This window comes from Camelus ferus, chromosome 21 (genome assembly GCF_009834535.1).
Source record: "Camelus ferus isolate YT-003-E chromosome 21, BCGSAC_Cfer_1.0, whole genome shotgun sequence".
Taxonomy (NCBI): Eukaryota; Metazoa; Chordata; class Mammalia; order Artiodactyla; family Camelidae; genus Camelus; species Camelus ferus.
Window position 1 is genome coordinate 28,931,897 of NC_045716.1, and position 20,122 is coordinate 28,952,018.

Sequence of the window (20,122 nt, forward strand, 5' to 3'; positions counted from 1 at the left end):
GCGCGGGATCGGGCCGTACGCGGAGCCCGCGCAGGCGTCGCTCTGCGCAGGCGCGGGGTGGGCGCAGGAGCGTGGGGTTTTTTTGGGACCGCGCCGCTCGCGCAGCTGAGGGGAGCTCCGGCCGGGCGGACGCGGTAAGCGCAGTAAGCGCCGTGGGCTCCGAGGTCCGTCCTGGGCCGAGGGAGGGGGTGGCCGACCGCCCGAGCGGACTGGGCGGGGCCGGCAGCTCCGGAGACGTCGTGACCTGCCCGGCCGAAGGGCAAGCGCTCCCAGCGCGGCTGGACGCGGGCCCCGCGGCCCGAAGTCCCCACCTTCCTCTCCCCCCGAGGTCCCCCCGCAGCCTGAGGTCTCCCCGTGTCCCTCCTCCCGAGGTCCCCACCTTCCTCTCCCCCAGAGGTCCTCCCACAGCCTGAGGTCTTAGTCCTGGAGCCGAACAGTGCCTGGGTGGGGGGCTGCTAAGGGATGAACTGCTTCCGAGATAGATGCTTTAAAGCCCCACTCTCGTTTTTGAAGCGCCTATAAGCAAGAGTTACTTTTTCACGGTTGAAATGCGGGTTGCCACGTTTATATTGACTCTTTTATTGTCATAAAATATACCATTTTAACCACTTTTAAGCAAACAATTATGTGGCATTAAGTACTGACAGTGTTGTGCAGCCATCACCACCCTCGGTCTCCAGAACTCATCCAGTATCCTAAACCGCAAAACCCGTTGAACAGTAACGCCCAATTTTCTCTTCCTTTTATAAAAATTTATTTTCAGCTTTATTTTTTTTTCACAAGCTGCACTTTTTTTTGCCATCTTTTTTTTTTTTTTCTGGTGGAGATACTGGGGATTGAACCCATGACCTTAGGCATGCTGAGCATACGCTCTACTCCTGAGCTGTACCCTCTCTCCCTATTTTTAGCTTTAAAATGGTTCAGATTTCAGTCAAGGTAAAAGTATGCAACATAAGGTCTCCCACTTTGGGCCTAGCCCCCCCAGTTCTGTTCCTGGAAGGACTAGTGTTATGAATTCTGTGTATTTTCATCAATGTTTTATATGTCATAGGAGCAAATAGCTTTTTTCCCACTTACTGGTTTCTTGGAAGTCATTTCTGATGATCTAGACTTGCTGTAACTTGTCCAACACATCCCCTGTTGGTGGACACCTGGGTTGTTACCAATTTTTTGGCACAAGCTGCTGTTTTGTGCAAGTATGAGTCCTTCTGCAGGTGAAACTCCTGGAGTTGTGGGCCCTGCAGGATGTGCCTGAGGTAATTTTGATAGCTGAGCAAGTCCCATCTGCGCAAGTTCGTCGGATGCTTGAAGTCTAGCCACCAAAGCACAGGCGTGCGAACCTTCCTCGCACAGCAGACCTCGTCTGTCTGATGCCTGAAAGATGGCATCTCACTGTTTACAGTTGCATTTCTGATGGTTATTGTTTCAAGTTTTTCTTGGAATCACTTTTCTGTTTCATGCAAAGACACTGAAACTTCTTTTGAAGAGCTGCTGGTAGATTGCTCTGGACGGCGTCATCGTGTATTTTCTGAGCTACAGAGGCTGGGTCGCCCGTGAACCTCGGTGATCTGTGTCCTGCCGTGGTGATGATGGCAGGGCCAGCACACACGTTCATTTTGCACCTGTTTGGTGGCAGATGGTGTGCTAGGTGCGTCACCCTGCAGCCCCTTGGTAACTTCAGCTTTACTGTTTATAAGTAACGTGTCCCCCCTGAAATTCATACGTTGAAACTTAACGCCCCAGTGTGATGGGGTCATGAGGGTGGAGCGTCGTGAATGGGATTGGAGCCCTCCTAAAGAGACCCCACGGCTCCCTCGCCCCTTCCCCATGTGAGGACACAGCGAGAAGATGCCGTCCGTGAATCAGGAAGGGGCGCTCACCAGACACCGCACCTGCCGCCGCCTTGATGCTGGACGTCCAGCCCCAGAACTGAGAGAACTCGCTGGTGGTTGTTGAAGCCCCCTCGTCTGGGGTATTGTTCATTATAGCGACCGGAACAGGCGAAGACCGAGTTGCATGCACACGATTTATTTATTAGTTTTGTTTTGGGGGGAGGTAATTAGGTTTATTTATTTTTTAACATCAGTCCTGGGGATTGAACCCAGGGCTACTCAGCTAGACCCTCCCCCTTGCATGTGATTTAAGGGGGCAATTACAAGGACCCCCACACACACCCACCCACCTCCAGGTTATCAAAGGCAGCCACTTTCAAATCTCTCACTTCCCTCCATGTTTCTAAGTAAACAGCTTATTTTTTCTCTTCCTTTCTCTCCTTCCTTTTTTCCTGTTAAGACGGTATCTGTTCATACCACCAAGTAGACATGAGGAATTCTCTTCTATCAGGACCACAGTCCTCCCTCCCCCATGCAGTGAAATGTTTTCATTGTTACGATCTTGTGAGCCACGCACTCGGGTGAGCCATGTGGGTGTAAACGCCTGACCGTTTGCATGTGGGCAAAGGCTCCCTCGTTTGATAGGGAACGTTGAATAGAAGAGGGTGGACACCATCACCCCAGTTCTCCGGAATGGTCAGCCTATACACGTGTGCAAGACTCATCACAGGGTGTCTGGGGTGAATAACTGTGAAGTCAATGTTTTTTTCTATTTCCTGTTTTTTTGTCAAATTGATGTGAGTAATAACTACGGGTGTGATAAACCAAGGACAGAAACTTTAAGACATGCACTCACACTTCCGGATTTGTCCCAGTGTTTTGGGGGGCGGTGGGAGGTGTGGGACGCCCAGGGGTCAGGATCCAGGTATCCAGGCTGAGATGCAGGCTGAAAACCAGGGGCCACTCCTGCCTCCGCCTGGAGCCCCTCCCACGGTTCCCTCAGATTTCCGTCGTGGTTTCAAAGCATTTTTTTTACTGTGGTAAAATACACATAACATGAAGTTTACCATCTTAACCATTTTAAGTGTGCCACTCGGTGGCATTAAGCACCTTCACACTGTGAGACTCTGTCCCTGTCAAATGCTGACTCCCCCAGCCCCTGGCAGCCACCTTTCTGCTGTCTGTCTCTGAGTTTGTCTATTCGGGGGGCCTCATGGAAGTGGAGTCCTGCAGGATTTGTCCTTTTGTGTCTGCCTTATTTCACTGAGCGTGTTTTTGAGGTTAGTCCACACTGGCACCTTTCAGAGTCTCCTTTTTGAGGCTGAGTATTACTCTACCGTGTGGGTCCATCGTCTGGCCCCTGGGAGCAGTGCTGCTGTGAGCACGGGTGTCAGGCCTCCACGTTCCTGTTTTCTGTCCTTTTGGGTGAATGTGTGGCGGCGGAATTGCTGGGTCGTATGGTGACTGGTTAACTTTTTGAGGAACCTCCAGACTGTTCTCTGCAGCAGCTGCACCGTCTTACATCCCCAACAGCACGTGGTTATCTTCTTCTAGTTTCTCCACATCTTTTTTTTTAACGGTTGCCACCCTAAAGGGTGTGCAGTGCCAGTTGTGACTTTGATGTGCGTTCCCAGATTTCCTTTTATTTGCGGTGGTTTCCCAGTGTTGATGAGAGAGTACATGGGATGGTGTTTCTCAAATGCTGGCTGCTAGGAGCAGGTCTGAGTCAGGTCAGGGGATCCTGAGACCCCGCCTGTGCAGCTGGCGCCCCGGGCGCCGCCAACAGGAGTTGCTGGGCCAGGGCCGCTGAGCTGCAAAGACAGATGCTAGGAAGCCCAGGGGCTCTGGGGTCAGGCGGACCTGGTGGTGCAGTGACTTTCTTCCCCGCAGCAGAGCAGTTGTCCCTGCAGCAGACTGCCAAGGGCAGGGAATAAACAACCCCTCCCTTGATGGTGGCAGCTTGGCCCCTCATGCGGGGGTGGAGATGAGAATGAGCTGCCCAGGGTGGAAAGAAGGAAGCCCAGTGCACAGTGTATGAGCCGGGTGTGGGGCCGACGGTCACCTCCAGGCGAGGGATCCCTTCCCCACTGGTACCGCCATTTGTGCCCCGCAGCAGCGGGCAGGCAAACGTGGGGGAGCCTCCTGCTTGCCCAGCCGGGTGCGGGTGCACGAGCATTGGGGGGCACCGAGGGCGGTGAAGCAGGATCAGAGCCGCCTGCCCCTCCCACCCACAGAGGGGACCAGGGACACTGGGTGGTGGTCCTCGGTGCCTTCAGCTGCCTGGCCTGCGTGTGCGACCTACCAGGTGTCAAGACAGGAGATCCTTGAAAAAACGGCGTGCGCTCGTTTGGAGATGTTCTTTTTTCCCCTTTCTTTCCCTTCTGTTTCAGTTCACTCCCCCCGGAGACCCTCAGCAGTGAGGCTTTTCTGGAACCTGGTGGGCGTGGACCACCACCTGGAGAGGCAGTGGGAAGGCTCGCCTGTGTGGCAGTGCATGGAGAGCAGCCGCAGGACAAGGGAGAGGCTCGGAGGTGTGAGCGCCGTGGAGTTTGCAGGACTTTGATTTTTTGGTGTTTTTTTTCAGAGGTGAAGCATCCGTAACAGCGTTCCTGGTGTTGTGCCGCCGTCACCACCAAGCCTCTGGAACCTTCTCATCTTCTTACACTGAGACTGTCCCCACTGAACACAGACGCCCCCAGCCCCGCCCGCACCGTCTGCTTCCTGTGTCTGTGAACCTGACTCCTCCAGGTCCCCATATAAGTGGAATCACGGGGTTTGTCTGTCTGTGTCTGGCACCGCCCTGAGCATCACGTCCTCGTGGGTCATCCACTCAGCATATCAGGACTTTCGCGGCTAAGTGATGTTCTGTTCCATGGATGGACCACGTTTCATCCATCGATGGACACTGGGTTGCTTCTGCCTTTTGACCATTGTGAATAACGCTGCCATGCAGTTGGATTTTCTTATCAGACAATCACTCTCAGCTCTTGAGCTGCCCAAACACAGGTGTGCAGGGCTAGGTCTGGGCCCTGGCTTGTAGACCTTGCTCTGAAACATAATGGTCCCAAGTCACATCCTGAGCCCAGCTTTGCATCACCTTGCTTGGCCTTCTCAGGACCCAGGAACTGCCCAGGCTGCCCAGTCATCCCCATCTAGAGAGACTGGATCTGGGTGGAGTGGCCCCAAGCTGAGGGCTGGCTGTGTTCGCAGGGAGGACAGTCCAGTCCCCAGTTGGGCTGGACCACGTCCCAGGCGTAGCTGCAAGGGGCGCCCCCCTCCCACTTTCTTCTTGACCTTTTCTTCTCCAGGGCGATAGTTTCTGTGCAAAAGTCTTCCTTTTTATTAAGAAATGCTTAATGCACGTAAAAGAATACAGGTTCATGTGGTCACTTGGAGCACCAGAAAATGAAGCCCCAGCCCCTGACCCTCATTTGGAGAACTCGGACCAGCCCCCCATCCCCAGGGCACCCTCCCCCGGCATCCACTCGCGGGGCTAGGAGATGGATGGGCCTGTTGTCTGTGGCCTTGTCCCTGCCCAGCCCTGCACGCATCCGAGCGTCGCCCTTCTCACGCCGACTCTTCTTCACAGGATGGATTTGGCATCGAGGCGACACAGCTGCAGAGGACCTGCGAGTGTCTGGGAGAGTGAGGAGGGGAGGGGAGCGGGGTTGGTAGCAGGAGTGGAGAGACAGACGTTCCTGCTCCGTGTTGGGCTCTGCGGGAGGTCAGCTTGGCCTGCGTCCTTTCAGCCTTCAGGGTCACTCCCCCTGGCTCCCTCTTCAGGGAGGAGCCAAGTCACTCTCTGTAATCACCCAGTGGAAGGTTCTGGAGCCTTCTAAGTCCTAAATTTTGCTGAAGTTGTGTGTGCCCCTCTGCCCATTCCCAGACCTTTTTTGGGAACCCCTCCAGCAGGCACTGTGTCGGGGCAAACTCCTCGTGGAGCTGGGACTGCAGCACAGCAGGGAGCGCGCAGAGTGCACAGCTGTCAGTAGCAAGTCATCTGAAGATGCTGACAGGCTGAGGTCCCCCCAGCGTGGGGGCTGTTTGGAGAATGACACGATGTCACTGTGTCTGGAGAGCAGAGGTCATCAGTGACAAGGACGAGTTGGAGCAAGGACTGTCTGCACGTGGGGGGACCTCCGACAGGCCGCCGCGGTGGTCTGTGACCCTGCCCTCTGCTGTGGTGTGGGCTGGGGTAGACTGCGGCACTGTCGGCGGTCGTGTGTAGTCTCACCGGTTGTCTGTTAGGGAAGCTCATGGTGTCGGCCATCTACAGACTCAGTCTGTGTCAGTGATCGTCTGTAGAGCTGACGGTCTGTAGCGCTGGTTATCTGTTGTGACGTGTTGTCTGTGGACTGGTGGTCTGTGCGGAAGATGGGGACCCGCAGCAGAAGGCAGTGACCGGAGTCTGAGGCCCGGAAGAGTGAGATGGGAACAGAGCGTGGGGCACGTTGAGGGCCCAGGGCAAGAGATGGAGGGAGAGAGGTCCTGACGGATTCCACCCGTAAGAATTCTGGGAGATGCCGCCTGATCCGTAGTGGCAGAAGGCAGGTCAGCGGTTCCTGGGGAGGGGTCATTGGACTAGGAAGGGGCAGGAGAAGCAGTCTGGCCCGTTGCTCGGGGCGACAGTGTCACTGGTGCTCATCCAGCACGGACGCCGATGGACGTGGAGGGGCTGTGGCCTGACGGTGCGGACGTTGTGTCTGACGCCCAGGTGGGTGGCTGGTTTGAACTGAGGGCCCAGGGAGGGCGGGAGCCGGGTCGTTGCTGTTGTCTGAGGGTGGCTGGCTCTGGGCATCAGAGGCACTGTCTTTGCCGACCGCTTCTGCGAAAGTATCTGCGTTCGTTTTTGGAACTGAGGTGAGCTGCGTCCAGCGCAGCTCGGGATCGTGTCTGAGGACGGGTGATGCAAGACCTAAGAAACAAAGAGACAGAGAGCGAAGGTGGGACCAGGGGACTTGATCTCGTGGACCCGGAGCCCCAAAGCCGTGTCGACGTCATATTTATTATGGGTACACAGCTCAGAAAAAAATGCGATCAAAGAGGGGGGGCTTTAGACATCCCTGTGGTAAGCGCTAAGTTCTGCTTGTGGGTTCACTGATGAACTTCAGGCCATCCCTTCCAGGAACAGTCACCCTCCTGGGGGTGTGCAGAATTTCTGAGTCTATCCTGTCGCTGCCTCCGGGACATCTCGAGATAGCGAGGACTTCCCCTGGGTTCAGCAGCAGCTTTCATGCCGGAACAAAGTTCTGTTAATGGACGATCTGGCTGTCCAGGACCATCTGTTTCACCCTAAGGAAGTATCTGCCCTCCTTCGTGCCCTTACGGTCAACGTCAGGATCGCTCGCCACACATTTTCTTTAGTGTGACACGTGCTACAGGTCATCTATTGCGCCAGACATTAAAACAAAGCAAGCATGAGTGAATATAATATATTAAGCTCGTGGAAATTTAGGAGTGGCTTCTTTTCTAGCCGCTTGTTGTCCAGCAGCTTGTTTCCCAGAAGAGGTGGGAGCACGGCGGTGACAAGGGGCAGGAGGGTGAAGACGGTCTGGGGGCTGCTGAGGCCCCTCCTGGCCTGCTTGTATTTGATGCGTGAGTCGCGTTCACTGGTGCGCGGGCCTGACATTCTCCTGTGGTGGCTCACCCCACCCTTGTCCACTCCCAGCTGCCAGGTCCCACCGCGTTTGGGTCTGCTCTCTGCCGTGGGCTGATGGGCCTCTCTCGGGTCCGGGCCTCTCTTGGGTCCTGGCCTCCAAGCACCCTTCCATTTGCCCCAGAACCCTTTCTGTCAGAGCCTGTTGGAGGTGGCATGGCTGGCAGGGAGCCAGGGTCACCTGGGGGCACTGCTGATGCAGAGGAGGGGCCGGTAGAGAGACGACCTCAGAACGGACTGCGTTTGGAGGCAGGGTCTTTACTGAGGAGATGAAGCTGAAGCCAGCAGGGTGGCCCCGATGACGGGAGAGCTAAGAAAAGGAGACCTAGGCGCCCAGAGGGATGACCACTGGAGGACCAGGCAGGAGTTGGCCATCTACCCACTGCCAGGGAGGCCTCAGGAGGAGCTGGCCTCTGACACCTGAACCTGGACGGCCCGTCTCCAGGACTGTGAGACAGGAACGTCTGTGACTCCGACCACTGGGTCGTGGCGCTTTGTCGTGGGTTGTAGCACACCGTCTCCCCAGGTCTTGGGAGCAGAGCAGGCATGATCGTGTGTGTGTGACCACAGTGGGCACAGAGCCCCTGTGTGGGCACTGTGGGTGGTGGGCATCCCCAAGGGGCCTTCCAGCCACATCTGCCAGCACCCCGCTCCCTAACTTCCCTTGGAGGTTTGTGGTTCCAGAGACCAGAACTGCGAGGCTGAGCACTGACAGCACCTGCCATGTGTCAGGTGTGAGGCTGGTGACTGCCACCCCGTTTAGTCCCTGAGCCTGGCTGGCTCCCAAGAAGCCTGTCCAAACCCTCCCCTGTACCTGTCGCTCTGATCTCCCTTTTCCTCTTTTTGCTGTGCCTTTCTGTCTGGCTTCCCAGACCCAGGTCACTGCTGAGGCGCTGGGTGGGTCCTGCTGTCCTTCCTCCAGCCCATCTCCCTCGGCTTCCCTTTCCTGCCCATCCTCTGACCACCTCACCTCACCCCCGGCCCCTGGGGCAGTGACAGTACCTGCCATCCAGATCTGGTGCCCTGTTTATGATTTCCAAGAGAAAGGAAAGTTCAGAATCGCTTTCTCAGCAGGGACGCGGTTTAGAGACCAAGGCTACAGGCGGGGGCCCGAGTGCCAGGGCTTGGATCCCTGCTCTACCGTGGCCCTGCTGTGTGGCTGCGGACGAGGGGCTGCAGCTCTCTGTGTCAGCCCCCTGCCTGTAGGGGAGGGGTGAGGTTGTCTTCCCCCACGGAGGGTAGAGCTGCAAAGGGGTTGTGTTGGAGCCACGCCCACGTCCGTCCACGGTGGCTGCTGCTTGTTACCGTCCCCAGGGAAGCGCTCAGGTGAGAGCAACTCCCTTTCAGAGGAATGTGTGCATCTGGCGAAATCGGGAGTTCAGAACACAGCCCCTGTGCTTCCAGCTTTCTCAAACAAGGGCCCCGGACACGCTGGCGCTTACTGCCTGCACGTGGCTGGGAGGCCCCGCCGCTCCCTGGAGTCCCTGCTGGAGCCACTCAGCGCAGGAAGCATCTCCCTCGCTGGTGGATGCCTGAAGCCTGCTCACCTGCTTTCAGACACCGCACACGCTGTGCCAGTGAATAGGTCTGGGGCTTGGTTCACGTGGCCTGGATAGACCCCCGGAGGCTGCCTGCGGGCCTCTGGGGGCTGGTGATGGGCTCAGGAGAGTGGACCCCTCTCGAGCGGTGGGAGGAGCCACGACTGTGAGATGACCCCAGGCATGGGGGGGGGGCCTGTTCAGACTGAGCCACGTCTAACGTGTTCCCTGTCAGTTCCCTCCTTCCTTCGATGCTGGTGGGGGGCCTGTCCTAGGTCAGACAGAGTTTGGCACGTGGGAGACAGAGGCGGCCACCACACAGTGGGGGCTCGTGGGAGAAAGTGGCCTCGTGTGGGTGCCAAGGTTTATGGGCTTGAACTTGGGTCTGCAGGGCAGACTGCCTGTCTGAGGCCGGAACGGGGTGGGGGAGTGGGTTGTGGGGCTGCTTGGGGTGCAGAGTGGAGGCTGAACTGCAGATGGAGATGGGGCTGGGAGGGGTCTTCCGTTGTCTGGCTGGGAAATCGTGAGGACGTGGGCTCTCTGGCAGTGGCCGTGAGGGTTGAGGTGAAGACGCTGGTCTGAGAGAGACCCCGGAGGTGGAGCTGACTGGACATGGGGCCGGGAACATGGGGCTCCGAGTCGTGTGCTCCAGGCCATCCTCTCACTGACGCGCCTGTGAGGGACTCGTTTCCAGAGTCAGTGGGGAAAGCAGAAAACAGGCGGGCAGAGTTGCCCTGAATAACTGACCGTTGGCACCAGAGGAGCACAGGACCGTCTCCTGCTGGGCCCGGGCAGCCCCTCCTCCCTCCGCCCGACCCGCTGCTTTGGCCCCGGGGCTCCCGTCCACACATGCCGGTCAGGTGTGCAGCTCGGGGGCCGTTGCTGTGCGTCTCAGGACCCCTGACGCACGGCTGAGGACCTCGTGCGGGGGCTTCCACCCGTCGTGCCCATTTCAGAAGTTAAACTTGGTGTTTCTTAAGGATGTTTATTAAACTCACCTAAAGGCAGTAACGAGCCCATCCCACGTTAGCGTCTTGTGACAATGGCTGTTTCCTGCAACGGTTTTGGTAAGGACTGTGCTGCGTCTTCGCGAGCCTCCTCAGCGTGGCCCTGTGGTGCCGGCGCCCGGCCCTGCTGCCTCTGCTCCATGTGGGGCTTTGGTGGGTGCGTGGGAAGGGGACCGCTGTGTGGGAGGGACATGCTGTGACCGCTTTTGGATCAAGTGGCTCTTTGGAAATGTGCCGAGTCTTGGCCGCGCCGTCCCTGCGAGCTCAGCTGTGCCGTCGGTGAGCGTGACCCGGCTCTGCTCCGCCCCTTCTGCCCTCCCCAGCGCTCTGCTGGCCAGGCCGGCTCTCGGGCAGCTCAGCGGGTCGGGCAGGGGCAGCTGGGAGGAGAGGTGTGCTTGGCGGTCGGACGTGGGCCTAGGGGGTTAAAGGTTACAGGTCTCCCTAGAGTTAGCAGTTACGTCTTATTTCTGCTGCTGTTCAGTCTCCCAGGTCCCTCCTGAATCCTAGAACAGAGGCCAGAGCAGAAACCAGGGCTTTGTGGCGGGTCCTGCCCAGCAGAGCCGCGGGCTGGAGCCAGAGGCCTCCGTCCGGATTGGGCAAGGTCACTGCGTTTGCTTGCAGGGCCCCGGACAGACCCCCGTCAGCTCCAGCCTCTCCCACGTGCCCCTGAGCCTCAGCAGCCGGGCGCCCTCCCCGCAGGGCTTCTCGTCCACAAGGTGATGGAGGTTGGAAACTTTTGTTCCACTGAACTTTGCCAGGGAACTATACTTAGCCACCCAGTGGAGGCCAGGAGTGGGCTCTCCGAGTATAGATAGTAACCAGTGGGCTATTTTCAAACTCCCAGAGAACCCCCAGAATATTCTGGCCCAAAACGGTATTTATAGAAGACTCTGGGTCTTGGAAGGGAAGCCATAACCTTAGCGCGCCTGCAGCTTCAGTGGGGAGGTCTCTCTCCCTGGGGAGCGGGGCAGAGAGCCAGGCCTCTGAGACCCTGGGCGTCCCTCTCACACCTGTTCCTGGACCTGCGCCCCGGGGCCAGGCGCTCGCGCCCCGGGCACAGGCGGCTCCCGGCGGGTTTCTGTCCACTGCCCATCACACGCCTCCTGGGAGCACTGTTCACATGGTGGAGACGCCGTCCCCACCCTCAGCTCCTTACGTGGTTCTCCTCTTGTCCAGAATCATGCAGGTTTCTTAGGCTCCTGCTGTCACCCAGATGTAGCTGGGCTGCCACCAAAACGCCTGCTTCCAACTCCTGGTCCTGAGGCTCCTGTCTCCGCCCTGCTCCCACCTCGGAGAGGTGCCAGCAGCATGCCTGGGGCATCGCAGTCAGAAGGCCTTCTTTTGGGAGAAAAGTGGAAATGTAATGTGTAAAAATGGGTTGAGAAAAGCAAGCCTGTACGTGGGGGACCCAGACGGTGGTCCCTGAGAAAAGAGCTGGCCGTGCCCACCTCACCTGGGACGAATGTGAGCAGGGGTTAGGCCCCCTCCCAATTCCCATCTGTGGGTGTTGAGAGGGGGTTCAGAAACCTGAATTTTAAGTGAGCCTCCTGGGTCAGTGCTGGTGATTAGACAAAATCACGAGGACAGTGAAGCGGGAAGCGACGAGGCCTGAGTGGCCAGTGGGGAAGTGGCCCTGTGGAGGGACATGGCATGCTGAGTGCAGCCGCCCTGCTCGGAGGGAAGCGTCTCCGCCGTCACTCCATGTCGGCACCCTGGCAGGTGCCTGGACCTCCCCTCACCCCATCTGCCAACCCATCCTCCGCCACCCTGTCCTCCACCAGCCCAGATATAAATATAAGAGCATTTTCCATGGGCCGGCACAGAAGTGCAGACGTGGACTTTATTTTAAGCCTGTGAAATTCCTTTCCTCCGTCCCCAACAGGTGCATTGCCTCATTTAGATATTGGGGCTCGGAAATAGAACACAATTTACAATATAGCTTCCTTCAGGCATCTGGATGCCATTAAAAAGAAAAAAAAAGTCCAGTGAGATGCTCGGGCGGGCACAACACAGACGTGGTTGGAGTCTCGCCTTCTACAGAGGCCGGAGAGGCCGCCCCCACACAGCAGAGGGCCGGGCGCCTCAGGAGACGGTGCAGGGCAGAGGCCCGTTCTCACCTGGGCTCCTGACCAGGACGGCGGAGGAGGTGGGGGGCAGGCACCGGCGTGCTCGGGAGGGAGTGGGGCTCACGGTGCTTGCAGAGGAGGCGCTCTAGCAAATGCATCGTGAAGCCGACTGCCCCCTTTCTCCCCTCCCCACCCTTTGCAGCCTGGGGGCAAAGGATTCATTCTTCTCCTTCAGTCCAAGTACAGGGACCCACCAGGCATCTCTTGGCAAACTGTGTTCTTATCAGCTGTTACAGGGTGAACGGTGCCCTTCATTCACATATTGAAACCCTAACCCCCAAGTGCCTCAGAAGCTGGCCTTATTTGGAGACGGTCTTTGTGGCTGTAGTCAGTCAGATGAGATTATGCAGGTGGGTCTCACCCAGCACGACCAGTGTCCTTACAGAAAGGGGAAATTTGCCCACATGACGGGGCAGCGATGGGGGTGATGCTTCTACGAGACACAGAACATCAGAGCTGCCAGCGAACCAGCAGGAGCTGGGAGAGGCCGGGACAGGACCCCTCGGTCTCAGAAGGAGCCAGCCCGGCTGGCACCTCGGCCTCGGGCTTCTGGCCTTCAGGACTGCGGGAGAGTGAATTTTTGTGGTTTAAGGCACTCAGTTGGTGGGATTTGTTATGGCCGCCCCAGCAGACTGACACGTTAGCTACACGGCACATTTCCAGCCTCTGGTCCCTGCCCTCTGTCCCTCGAGGGAGGCTGACCCCTGTAAGGGGAAGGCAGCAGGTCTGGGAATGTGAGGGAGACTTCCTCACAGAGGGTCTTTGTTTCACCGGCAGATACAGTCTGATGCAGGCTGGAGCAGGGGCTCTCCGGGGTGGACAGTTTCATCAAGGTCACCCTTGGTCCAGAGAAGCCCAATGACGAGGCCAAGTTTGCTCTGGGCTTTGTCCACGCCCCTTCAGTGGCTGTCATCACGCCAGCCACCAGGGCTTCAGCCCCGACATGTCAGGTGGGGGGCCCAGGGCTGGGGCTGCAGAGCAGTGGATGCCATGGCCCGGCGTGGTCCTGGTGAGCTCAGCAGGTCTGGAGGCCCAGAGTGGAGAGAGGGGGCCTCTGCTGCTTGCCATGTGGCTCCATCCTGGGACCAGGACCAGGGTGCTTAACTCTGTCACTTGGCTGGGGCCAGCGTGGAGCTGCTGACTGTAGGCCAGCCCTCCTGCAGAGAGGAGCAGGTGTCCCCTGTCGGCATCAAGGACTCGGTCATCTCTGTTAGACTCAGGGCTCCTTCCTCATTCCTGAATCCCACCCTCCAGGCGGCTCAGACCTGCTGGCAAGGGGAAGGGGCAGCCCACTGGGTGACCGCCCGGGGGCTGCGGGTGAGGGGAGGCCACCTGCGAGAAAGAAATGGGGTCTCGTGTTGGTATGTGAGGCAGCTTGGGAAGGCGTGGATCTCAGGCAGGGTCAAAGGCCAGCTGCTCGCTTGACTGGGGGACGACACGGCCTCGGCCAGGCAGGCGGGAGGCTGGGTCACTGTGGGCAGGCGGCGTGGGCTTGGCACCTCGCGGAGGTGGCTGCAGTGAAGACGTGTGTGTGGTGTTTAGCAGAGGGGCTGCAGGTGCGGGATGGACTCTGCATTAGACTTTGGGGAGGTGACTCCCTCTGCAGACACTCGCGCCCTCGACGCCCAGTGCCGGTTCATGCCCCGTTCTCGTCCTCACCTTTTCTTCCAGAGGAGGCACCTGGCTCGCCTAGGCCCCTGTCCCATAACCACTGCACAGCGCAGTGCTCCCTGACTGGCCAGAAGAGCCTTGATTATCCGCGAGTCCTGCCGGGGGTGGGCCTCTGTCGGCGCTCAGGCACCTCCGCGGGGCGGCACAGCAGGCTGTGGGGACTCCTTTTATAGCCCAAGTCCCCCCCCACTGTGAGTTCTCCCGCTGCTCCATCTTTGGGACAGCCTCGTGAGGTGGGGGGTGCGTCTGTGCACGCGTGACATGAGGCAGATGGAGGTGAGCCTCCAGGCGGCTCTGCCCATGAAGGTGGACTGGACGGCTAGGCTGCTCATCTGCAGTAGAGGGATCCAGGGCAGCCCTGCCCGTCAGCCTGACGGCAGGCATCCTGGTGCCGGAGACCTGTCTCCCAGCAGCCGTAAGTGGGAGGAGCAGAATGGAGGCTCCCATCTCAGTGAAAGTCTCCCCGGGAGAGAGCCCCTCCTGCGCGAGGGCCCCGACCTCCCAGGACGCTTGGCTCCTCCAGGGGCAGTGGGCTCTGGGGGCGAGGCCCTGCCCCTGCCTGCACAAACCCTCGCGTCTCTAGGGGCCGGGGCAGCCGCCAGACTCCTCGTGCCGCGCCAGGAGTGCCATGCGGGAGAAGGTCTTGGCGCAGCGCTTGCACTGGTACTTCTTGGTTTCCGAGTGCGTCTGCAGGTGGGCCCGCAGGTTGGAGCGGTCGGCGAAGGCCCTGCTGCAGTGAGGGCAGGCGTAGGGCTTCTCACCTGTGGGAGGGGAGGGGACCGGTGACCATCGGAGCGGCCTGTTGCAGCGGCCAGGACAACACTGCAGAAGGCCACCCAGACTCACAGGTGAGTAACCCGTCCCCCACCGCAGAGGCTTGCTCAGTCCCTCGTGGAGGTTGTAATGCCTTTATCTCCTTGCCCCTCCCTCGGAGATAAGGGGTGGGGGCCTTGGCACTTGCCGCAGGGGGAGATGCTGGGGCCAAGGGGTCGTGCAAGAGTGAAGAGCTTGCACAGACCTTGGCTGGGGCACCCGGCTTCTGCTAGAGCCCTCCTGGGGCCTCTGCCACCAGCCCTGGGCGGCAGGTGCTCTGGGAGCCTCCTGGCAGCTGCCCTGCCCCTTGAAGGCCAGTGGAGGGGACCTGCGGGGCTTGCACAGAATCTGCCACTCAGGTAGTTGGAAGGAGTGACCCCGGGTCCGAGTGCATCTCCAAGTGGGCCCTGCACAAGAGCCAGGCACTCGGGGCCAGGGGGAGTCCCGTGTCCTCCAGGCCGCCTCCATGAGGGCAACCAGGGATTTGCACACGGTCCTTCTGTTGGGACCTTGGCCCCCAGGCTGACCCTGACAGGTCTAAAAGGAAGGGTTGTTGACCGTCATCTGTCCAGCTCTGCCAGTGTGGAGTGGCCTCCGGTTCTGCAGCCCTAGAGGGTCCCGGGAGGCACCAGCCTGCAGTCTCTGCGTCCTTGCTGCCTGACTCCTGCATCCCAGCCCAGGGCACGGAGCCCTGACAGTGTGGCAGGGTGCTTGGGGACACCCTCTGCGAGGGGTCGAGGAAAACCGGATGGATTTCCAACCTGGAAAAAGACTCCTGCAAAACCCCTCTTTCTGTCATCTGCCAGGGTATGACTCATGGACCCATGACCTGAGGGTCAGGGAGGCTCCAGTGACAAGGCGTGTGTGTCGTCAGCACCAGGCCCAGAGCTGAGTCTCTGTTCCTGTCTCTCACTCTTTCGCTGTGTGCTTGACAAAGTCCTGGACTCAAGACGGTGGCCTGGGTTGAGGTCCAGCTCAGCCACTGGCTGCCCTTGGGCACCGCCGGGCCCTGCGCTCTTCCGGGACACTGCTGGTAATCTGCAGGGTAGAAGGATGTGCCCTCCACCCCCTGCTTGACTCTTCCACAACCACCCCGCTCTCCTCGTCTGCTGTGTGGCCCCTGGGGTCCTCACCCCCAAGCCAGGCCTTTCTGCCTCCTCGCCTCTCCGGCTGCTCCAGAATTCTGGAAGGCCGTGGCCTGTGAGCAGTCAGCCCCCACAAGAGCTGTGTCCATCCTGTGCTTAGCCAGGTGTTGTGAGCCAAGTCATGTCTCCAGAAAAATACGTTCACGTCCTCAACCTGGGTACCTGTGAGTGTGGCCTTATTTGGAAGCTGGGGTTTTGCAGATGTTGTCAGGTTGAGATGAGGTCACACTGGAGTACATGGGCCCTGAATGCCATGTGCCTGGTGGTGTTATGACAAGAGGTCAGTGTGGACACAGGCTGTGTGGGGACAGAGGCAGAGACTGGAGTGACTTGGCCACAAGGAACACCTGGGGCCACAGGGGCTGGGAGAGACAGGAAGAACCTCCCCACCAGACCTGGAGGGACTGTGGCCCTGCGACAGCTCGATCGTGGACTCCTGGCTGCAGACTGCGAGGGAGACCCCGGTGTGTGGGCCTCTGTGCCGCAGCCTTAGGACACTGGGAAGCAGAAGCCCTGTGTGGCTGGCTGCCCGGCCCTCCCTCCTTTCTAGGCCCAGCCCCGGCCCCACCAGCCCCTCGCGTGCCCTGGCGCCTACCCGTGTGGGTCCGGAGGTGGCCTTGCAGCAGCCAGGGCCTGGAGAAGGCCTTGCCGCAGACGGCGCAGAGGCAGGGCAGCGTGTGTGTCCGGATGTGCATCTTGAGGGCGCCCAGGCTGCCGTACTCCTTGTCGCAGAACTGGCAGGTGAAACAGCGCTGGGCCTGCAGGGGGCACCGCAGCTGCCGGCGCCTGGCCAGCCCGGCTGGCGCGTGGGCGGGCCTGTGGCCGTGGAGGGCCCGCTCGGCCCCCAGCAGGCGGCCTGGGGTCTGGGCCCCGTCTGTGCCCAGGAGCGGGGGCCAGCGCATGGGCAGGGCCGGCAGCGGAGGCAGGTTGAGGTGGTTCAGGCTGTCTCTGAGGGGTGCGCTGAGGGCCCGGCTGGCCCGGGGGTCCGCCCGGCTGACGTCCAGGGCTTCTGGCCCTGAAGCCCCCAGAGCTTCCTCGTTGCACAGCAGGGGCAGGGAGGTGTGAGCGATGACAGAGGCGTGGTCCCAGGGCTGGGGAGGGTCACCAGGCGAGGACGGGGCCACCTTGTCTGGGAAGATGAGGGGCACCACCGGCCCCCCGCAGGCAGAACAGGCACCACTGATGTCTGGGAGGGGAGGGGACAACACAGGTGAGCCCTGAGTCCCCGTGCTGCATGTTCCCGACTGGCATTCCCAGCGAACCCCCACACCCGCCGTTTAAGCCCTGGGCAGCCCCGTGTGAGGGTGTGGGCTGCAGCCCAGAGCAGGAATTTCAGTTCCCCTTTAAAAACAGGGGAAGAGAAGCACCTCGCAGCAGCCCTCAGGGGCCAAGGAAGGAAGCCTCCGCCCACCTCAGGACCAGCTTGGGCCGCGTCCTCTGGGCGCCCACGCAGCGTTAACTCACGGGGCTTGGCAACGTGTGCAATAACTAACTAGCCTCCAGTCACCTCCTGGTCACCACTCGCCCGTCGTGATGTGGGTGGACACAGCTCCTGCGGATACTCCCAGGTCAAGACGGCCTGTCCCGGACCCCTGTCTCCTGGCCTCGCTCCCATATTTGTGGTCCAGCACGCCTCATGCTGGACCCAGGTGGCAGGAGCCCCCAAAGCAAAGAGGCTAGCAGGTCAGAGCTGAGTTCTGTGTTTCCCCAAAGCCCAGCTCTCCAAACATCCCTCAGCTCGTCTCTTGTCCTTCATGTGTTGACATCAATCCCTGGCCGTTTCTACAACCATGCCAAGGCTTTGCTTGGAGGAAGACAACCCACAAAATGGAGAAGATACTTGCAAATCAGACATCTGGGGAGGGTTAGTGTCCAGAAACAGACAAAGAACTCTCACAACTGAGCGATAAAAAGACAGATGATCCAAGTTCTAAGTGGGCAAACGACGTGAACAGACGTTTCTCCAAAGAAGATACACACGCAGCCAACAAGTGCGGGAAGAAGCCGACGCTCGACACCACTAGCCGTCAGGGCCGCAGCGTAGAGCTGCGGGGAGGTTCCACGTCACACCCCCAGCACGGGTAGGGTTGAAAACAGGCGGTTACAAGCGCTGATGAGGATGCAGAGAAGCGGGAAAGTTAAGGAAGGTCCTCACACTCCACTCTCCTGACTCGTCGTCCTCCACCCCAGTCTTCCCAACTACAAAGTCAACACGCCAGGTTTCTGTCCTCCCAGAAGTGGGGGCTGGACAGTGACTGGCTGAGAGATGATGTTCAAGGAGGTTCTGGAGAGACAGCGCTGGGGTTCCTGGAGAGTCTAGGACCCCCCACTCCACAGAGAAGCTTCACAACAAGCCCCTCTATGGAGAAAAAAAGTCACCTTCCTCAGGTCTCTGAGGTTCTGCCTGGCCCCAGGCATCACCATGGAGAAAGCCCCTGTCTGGGGGGCCCGTGCCGACTGCAGCAGGAGGCGGGGGCAGGGGCAGCGTGCTCCTCCCGGTACTTTAAATGCTTCCCCAGGGGATACCTGGGTTAGCTAGATTTTTAATTCATTCTGCAGCTCAGATCCATGGGGGAAGAGACTTTAAAGTTCCCCTCTGGCTTCAGGGGTTCCCTGGGGAGGCCTAAAAAGGCCCTTATTTAAGAGTGAAGACTAGGGAAGCCCAAATCCAGCATCTCAGGTCTACCTGCGGTAACTGCTGGGCAGAAAGAGAGCTGGTGCGACCAGTGGGGGGTAAGGGAGGGGAGCGGGGCAGGAGCACTGGCAGCTCTGAGGCTGCACTCCTCCAGCCACTGGGCTTTGCACGCCGCCTAGACGAGCACGTTCGGGGTAAGGCAGGGTACACTGCGGGACCAGTTTCCAGACAATGGTTTCTGAACTTTTAAAACTATGACTTGTGTAAATTTAATTTTCATCACACATATATATCTGAAACAAAATTTTCCTTTACCATGAGCACTGTGCTCTGATGGCTTCTGTTCTTTTTCATTTTATAAGATTGCTGGTGGTGACTCTAACTGGATCTCAAAGTGTGGCTGAGGATCCTGGCCCTAGAATGTGCCCCCTGGTGGCAGCCCAGACTCAGGGACCCACCAGCCAGGACGCCCCCACCACCTGCGCCGCCCCCCCCCCCCAGTCCTGAGAGGGCTGAAGGGCTCTGAGCGGGCATCAACTGGGGGCCCTGGCCTCCCTAATGTTCCTCCCCTCCGAGTCCCCAGGCAGTCCCCCAGAAGGGCTTCACCCCAAGGAGCTGCAGAGCTGGGGGACGGCTCGACCACTCTAGAGAGGCCTTTGCCCTGGGACCTTCCCATGTCCCTGTGCCTAGCAGGGAATGGGAATGAGTGGACAGTCCTGGTTCCTGGACGCCCGTCTCCCCACCTGGGTGAGAGCTGCAGCCCCGTAGCCCAGCCTGCCTTGAGCAACCTCCACTGGGGTGAGGGGAGGCGGGAGGGAAGGTGTGAGGAGGCTCTGGAGGAGCCCAGTGGAACACAAGCTGGGCCTGGGCACCACAGGGCCCCAGGGTCACTCTTCCTGTCCCCTCTGCTCACCGCTCAAGCCAGGATGCTCTGGTGGGCCCTTGGAGGACAGCCTGGTGGTCACCCTTTGTCTCTCTCCCCAACATCCATGGGACCCTATCAAACCTCTTGCACCAGGAATGACTCTGATGTCCCCTTTGCTGGGATGGGAGCACGAGGCCATAGGGGGAGAGCCCCCAGGGTGACTGGGGGCCTGGAAATTTCTCTAAGTGGAGAGAGAAACCTTACCCAGTCTGCCCCGATTCGAGGCCCCGATCCCCAAAGTGGACAAGGTGCCCGCGGGCCACATTCCTGCCTCTAGCTCCAGGATCTCTGGACCCGCCTCCCACCTGGGACAGGTGTCCTCGCTCCCGAGGAACTCGCCCCTCCTGCCGCTCAGGAGTGGAGCCCTGGGTGGCGGGGAGCCCGCAGCACCTACCTCTTTGCGTCTCCAGCTGCCCGTAATTGGGGACCCTGTGACTGGAGTGCGTCTTCACCAGGAAGGAGCGCGGCATGGTGCCCTCGCGCGGGTCCCGCGGCGAGTCCGCCGGCGCCCGGGGGCAGAGCCGCCCGCAGGTGCCTGGAGGGTCGGGTCATTAGCATAGCGCGCCGCCTCGGCCAACCAGCGCCCGGCGCGGCCGGGGAGGGGCGGGGCCGCGGGGCGGGGTTTCGGGCCACGCCCAGGACAGGTGCGCGGGCCGCGGGGGAGGGAGCGCGTGGCCGCGTGTCCAACCCACGGGACTTCCTTGGCGCGCGCCGCGAGTCACACCTACCCCAGGGCCTGGAGCACCCACTCGCCGTGGACTGAAGGGCGGAGGT

At 59.6% G+C, this 20,122-nt stretch overlaps 1 protein-coding gene and 1 long non-coding RNA gene across 4 annotated transcripts; one reads left to right on the top strand and one right to left on the bottom strand.

Moving 5' to 3' along the window:
* Positions 1-140: 140 nt before the first annotated feature.
* Positions 141-2,898, top strand: LOC116658788. Its single transcript, XR_004314088.1, has 2 exons — positions 141-346; positions 415-2,898. It is a non-coding gene; the product is annotated as an uncharacterized LOC116658788 (long non-coding RNA).
* On the bottom strand, positions 2,013-19,893 carry SNAI3 (snail family transcriptional repressor 3). 3 transcript variants are annotated; one of them, XM_032464572.1, is made up of 6 exons: positions 19,743-19,893; positions 16,384-16,974; positions 11,561-14,591; positions 11,190-11,371; positions 10,025-10,447; positions 2,013-6,747 (listed from the first exon to the last, which is right to left on the bottom strand). In XM_032464572.1, exons 1-3 carry the CDS (start codon positions 19,816-19,818, stop codon positions 14,410-14,412), a joined length of 849 nt encoding a protein of 282 aa, XP_032320463.1. In that variant the 5' UTR covers positions 19,819-19,893; the 3' UTR covers positions 2,013-6,747; positions 10,025-10,447; positions 11,190-11,371; positions 11,561-14,409. The 3 variants fall into 3 exon arrangements, with proteins under 3 accessions (XP_032320463.1, XP_032320462.1, XP_032320460.1); XM_032464571.1 differs by having other exon boundaries at positions 11,487-14,591; XM_032464569.1 differs by having other exon boundaries at positions 11,190-14,591.
* Positions 19,894-20,122: the final 229 nt, after the last annotated feature.

Excerpts from the sequence above, each read along its gene's own strand:
- SNAI3 (XM_032464572.1), bottom strand. The coding sequence starts at position 19,818 with ATGCCGCGCTCCTTCCTGGTGAAGACGCACTCCAGTCACAGGGTCCCC. Across the intron at positions 16,975-19,742 it reads GCAGCTGGAGACGCAAAGAG|ACATCAGTGGTGCCTGTTCT; the intron begins GTAGGTGCTGCG and ends CTCCCCTCCCAG. Across the intron at positions 14,592-16,383 it reads CCACCTCCGGACCCACACGG|GTGAGAAGCCCTACGCCTGC; the intron begins GTAGGCGCCAGG and ends CCCCTCCCACAG.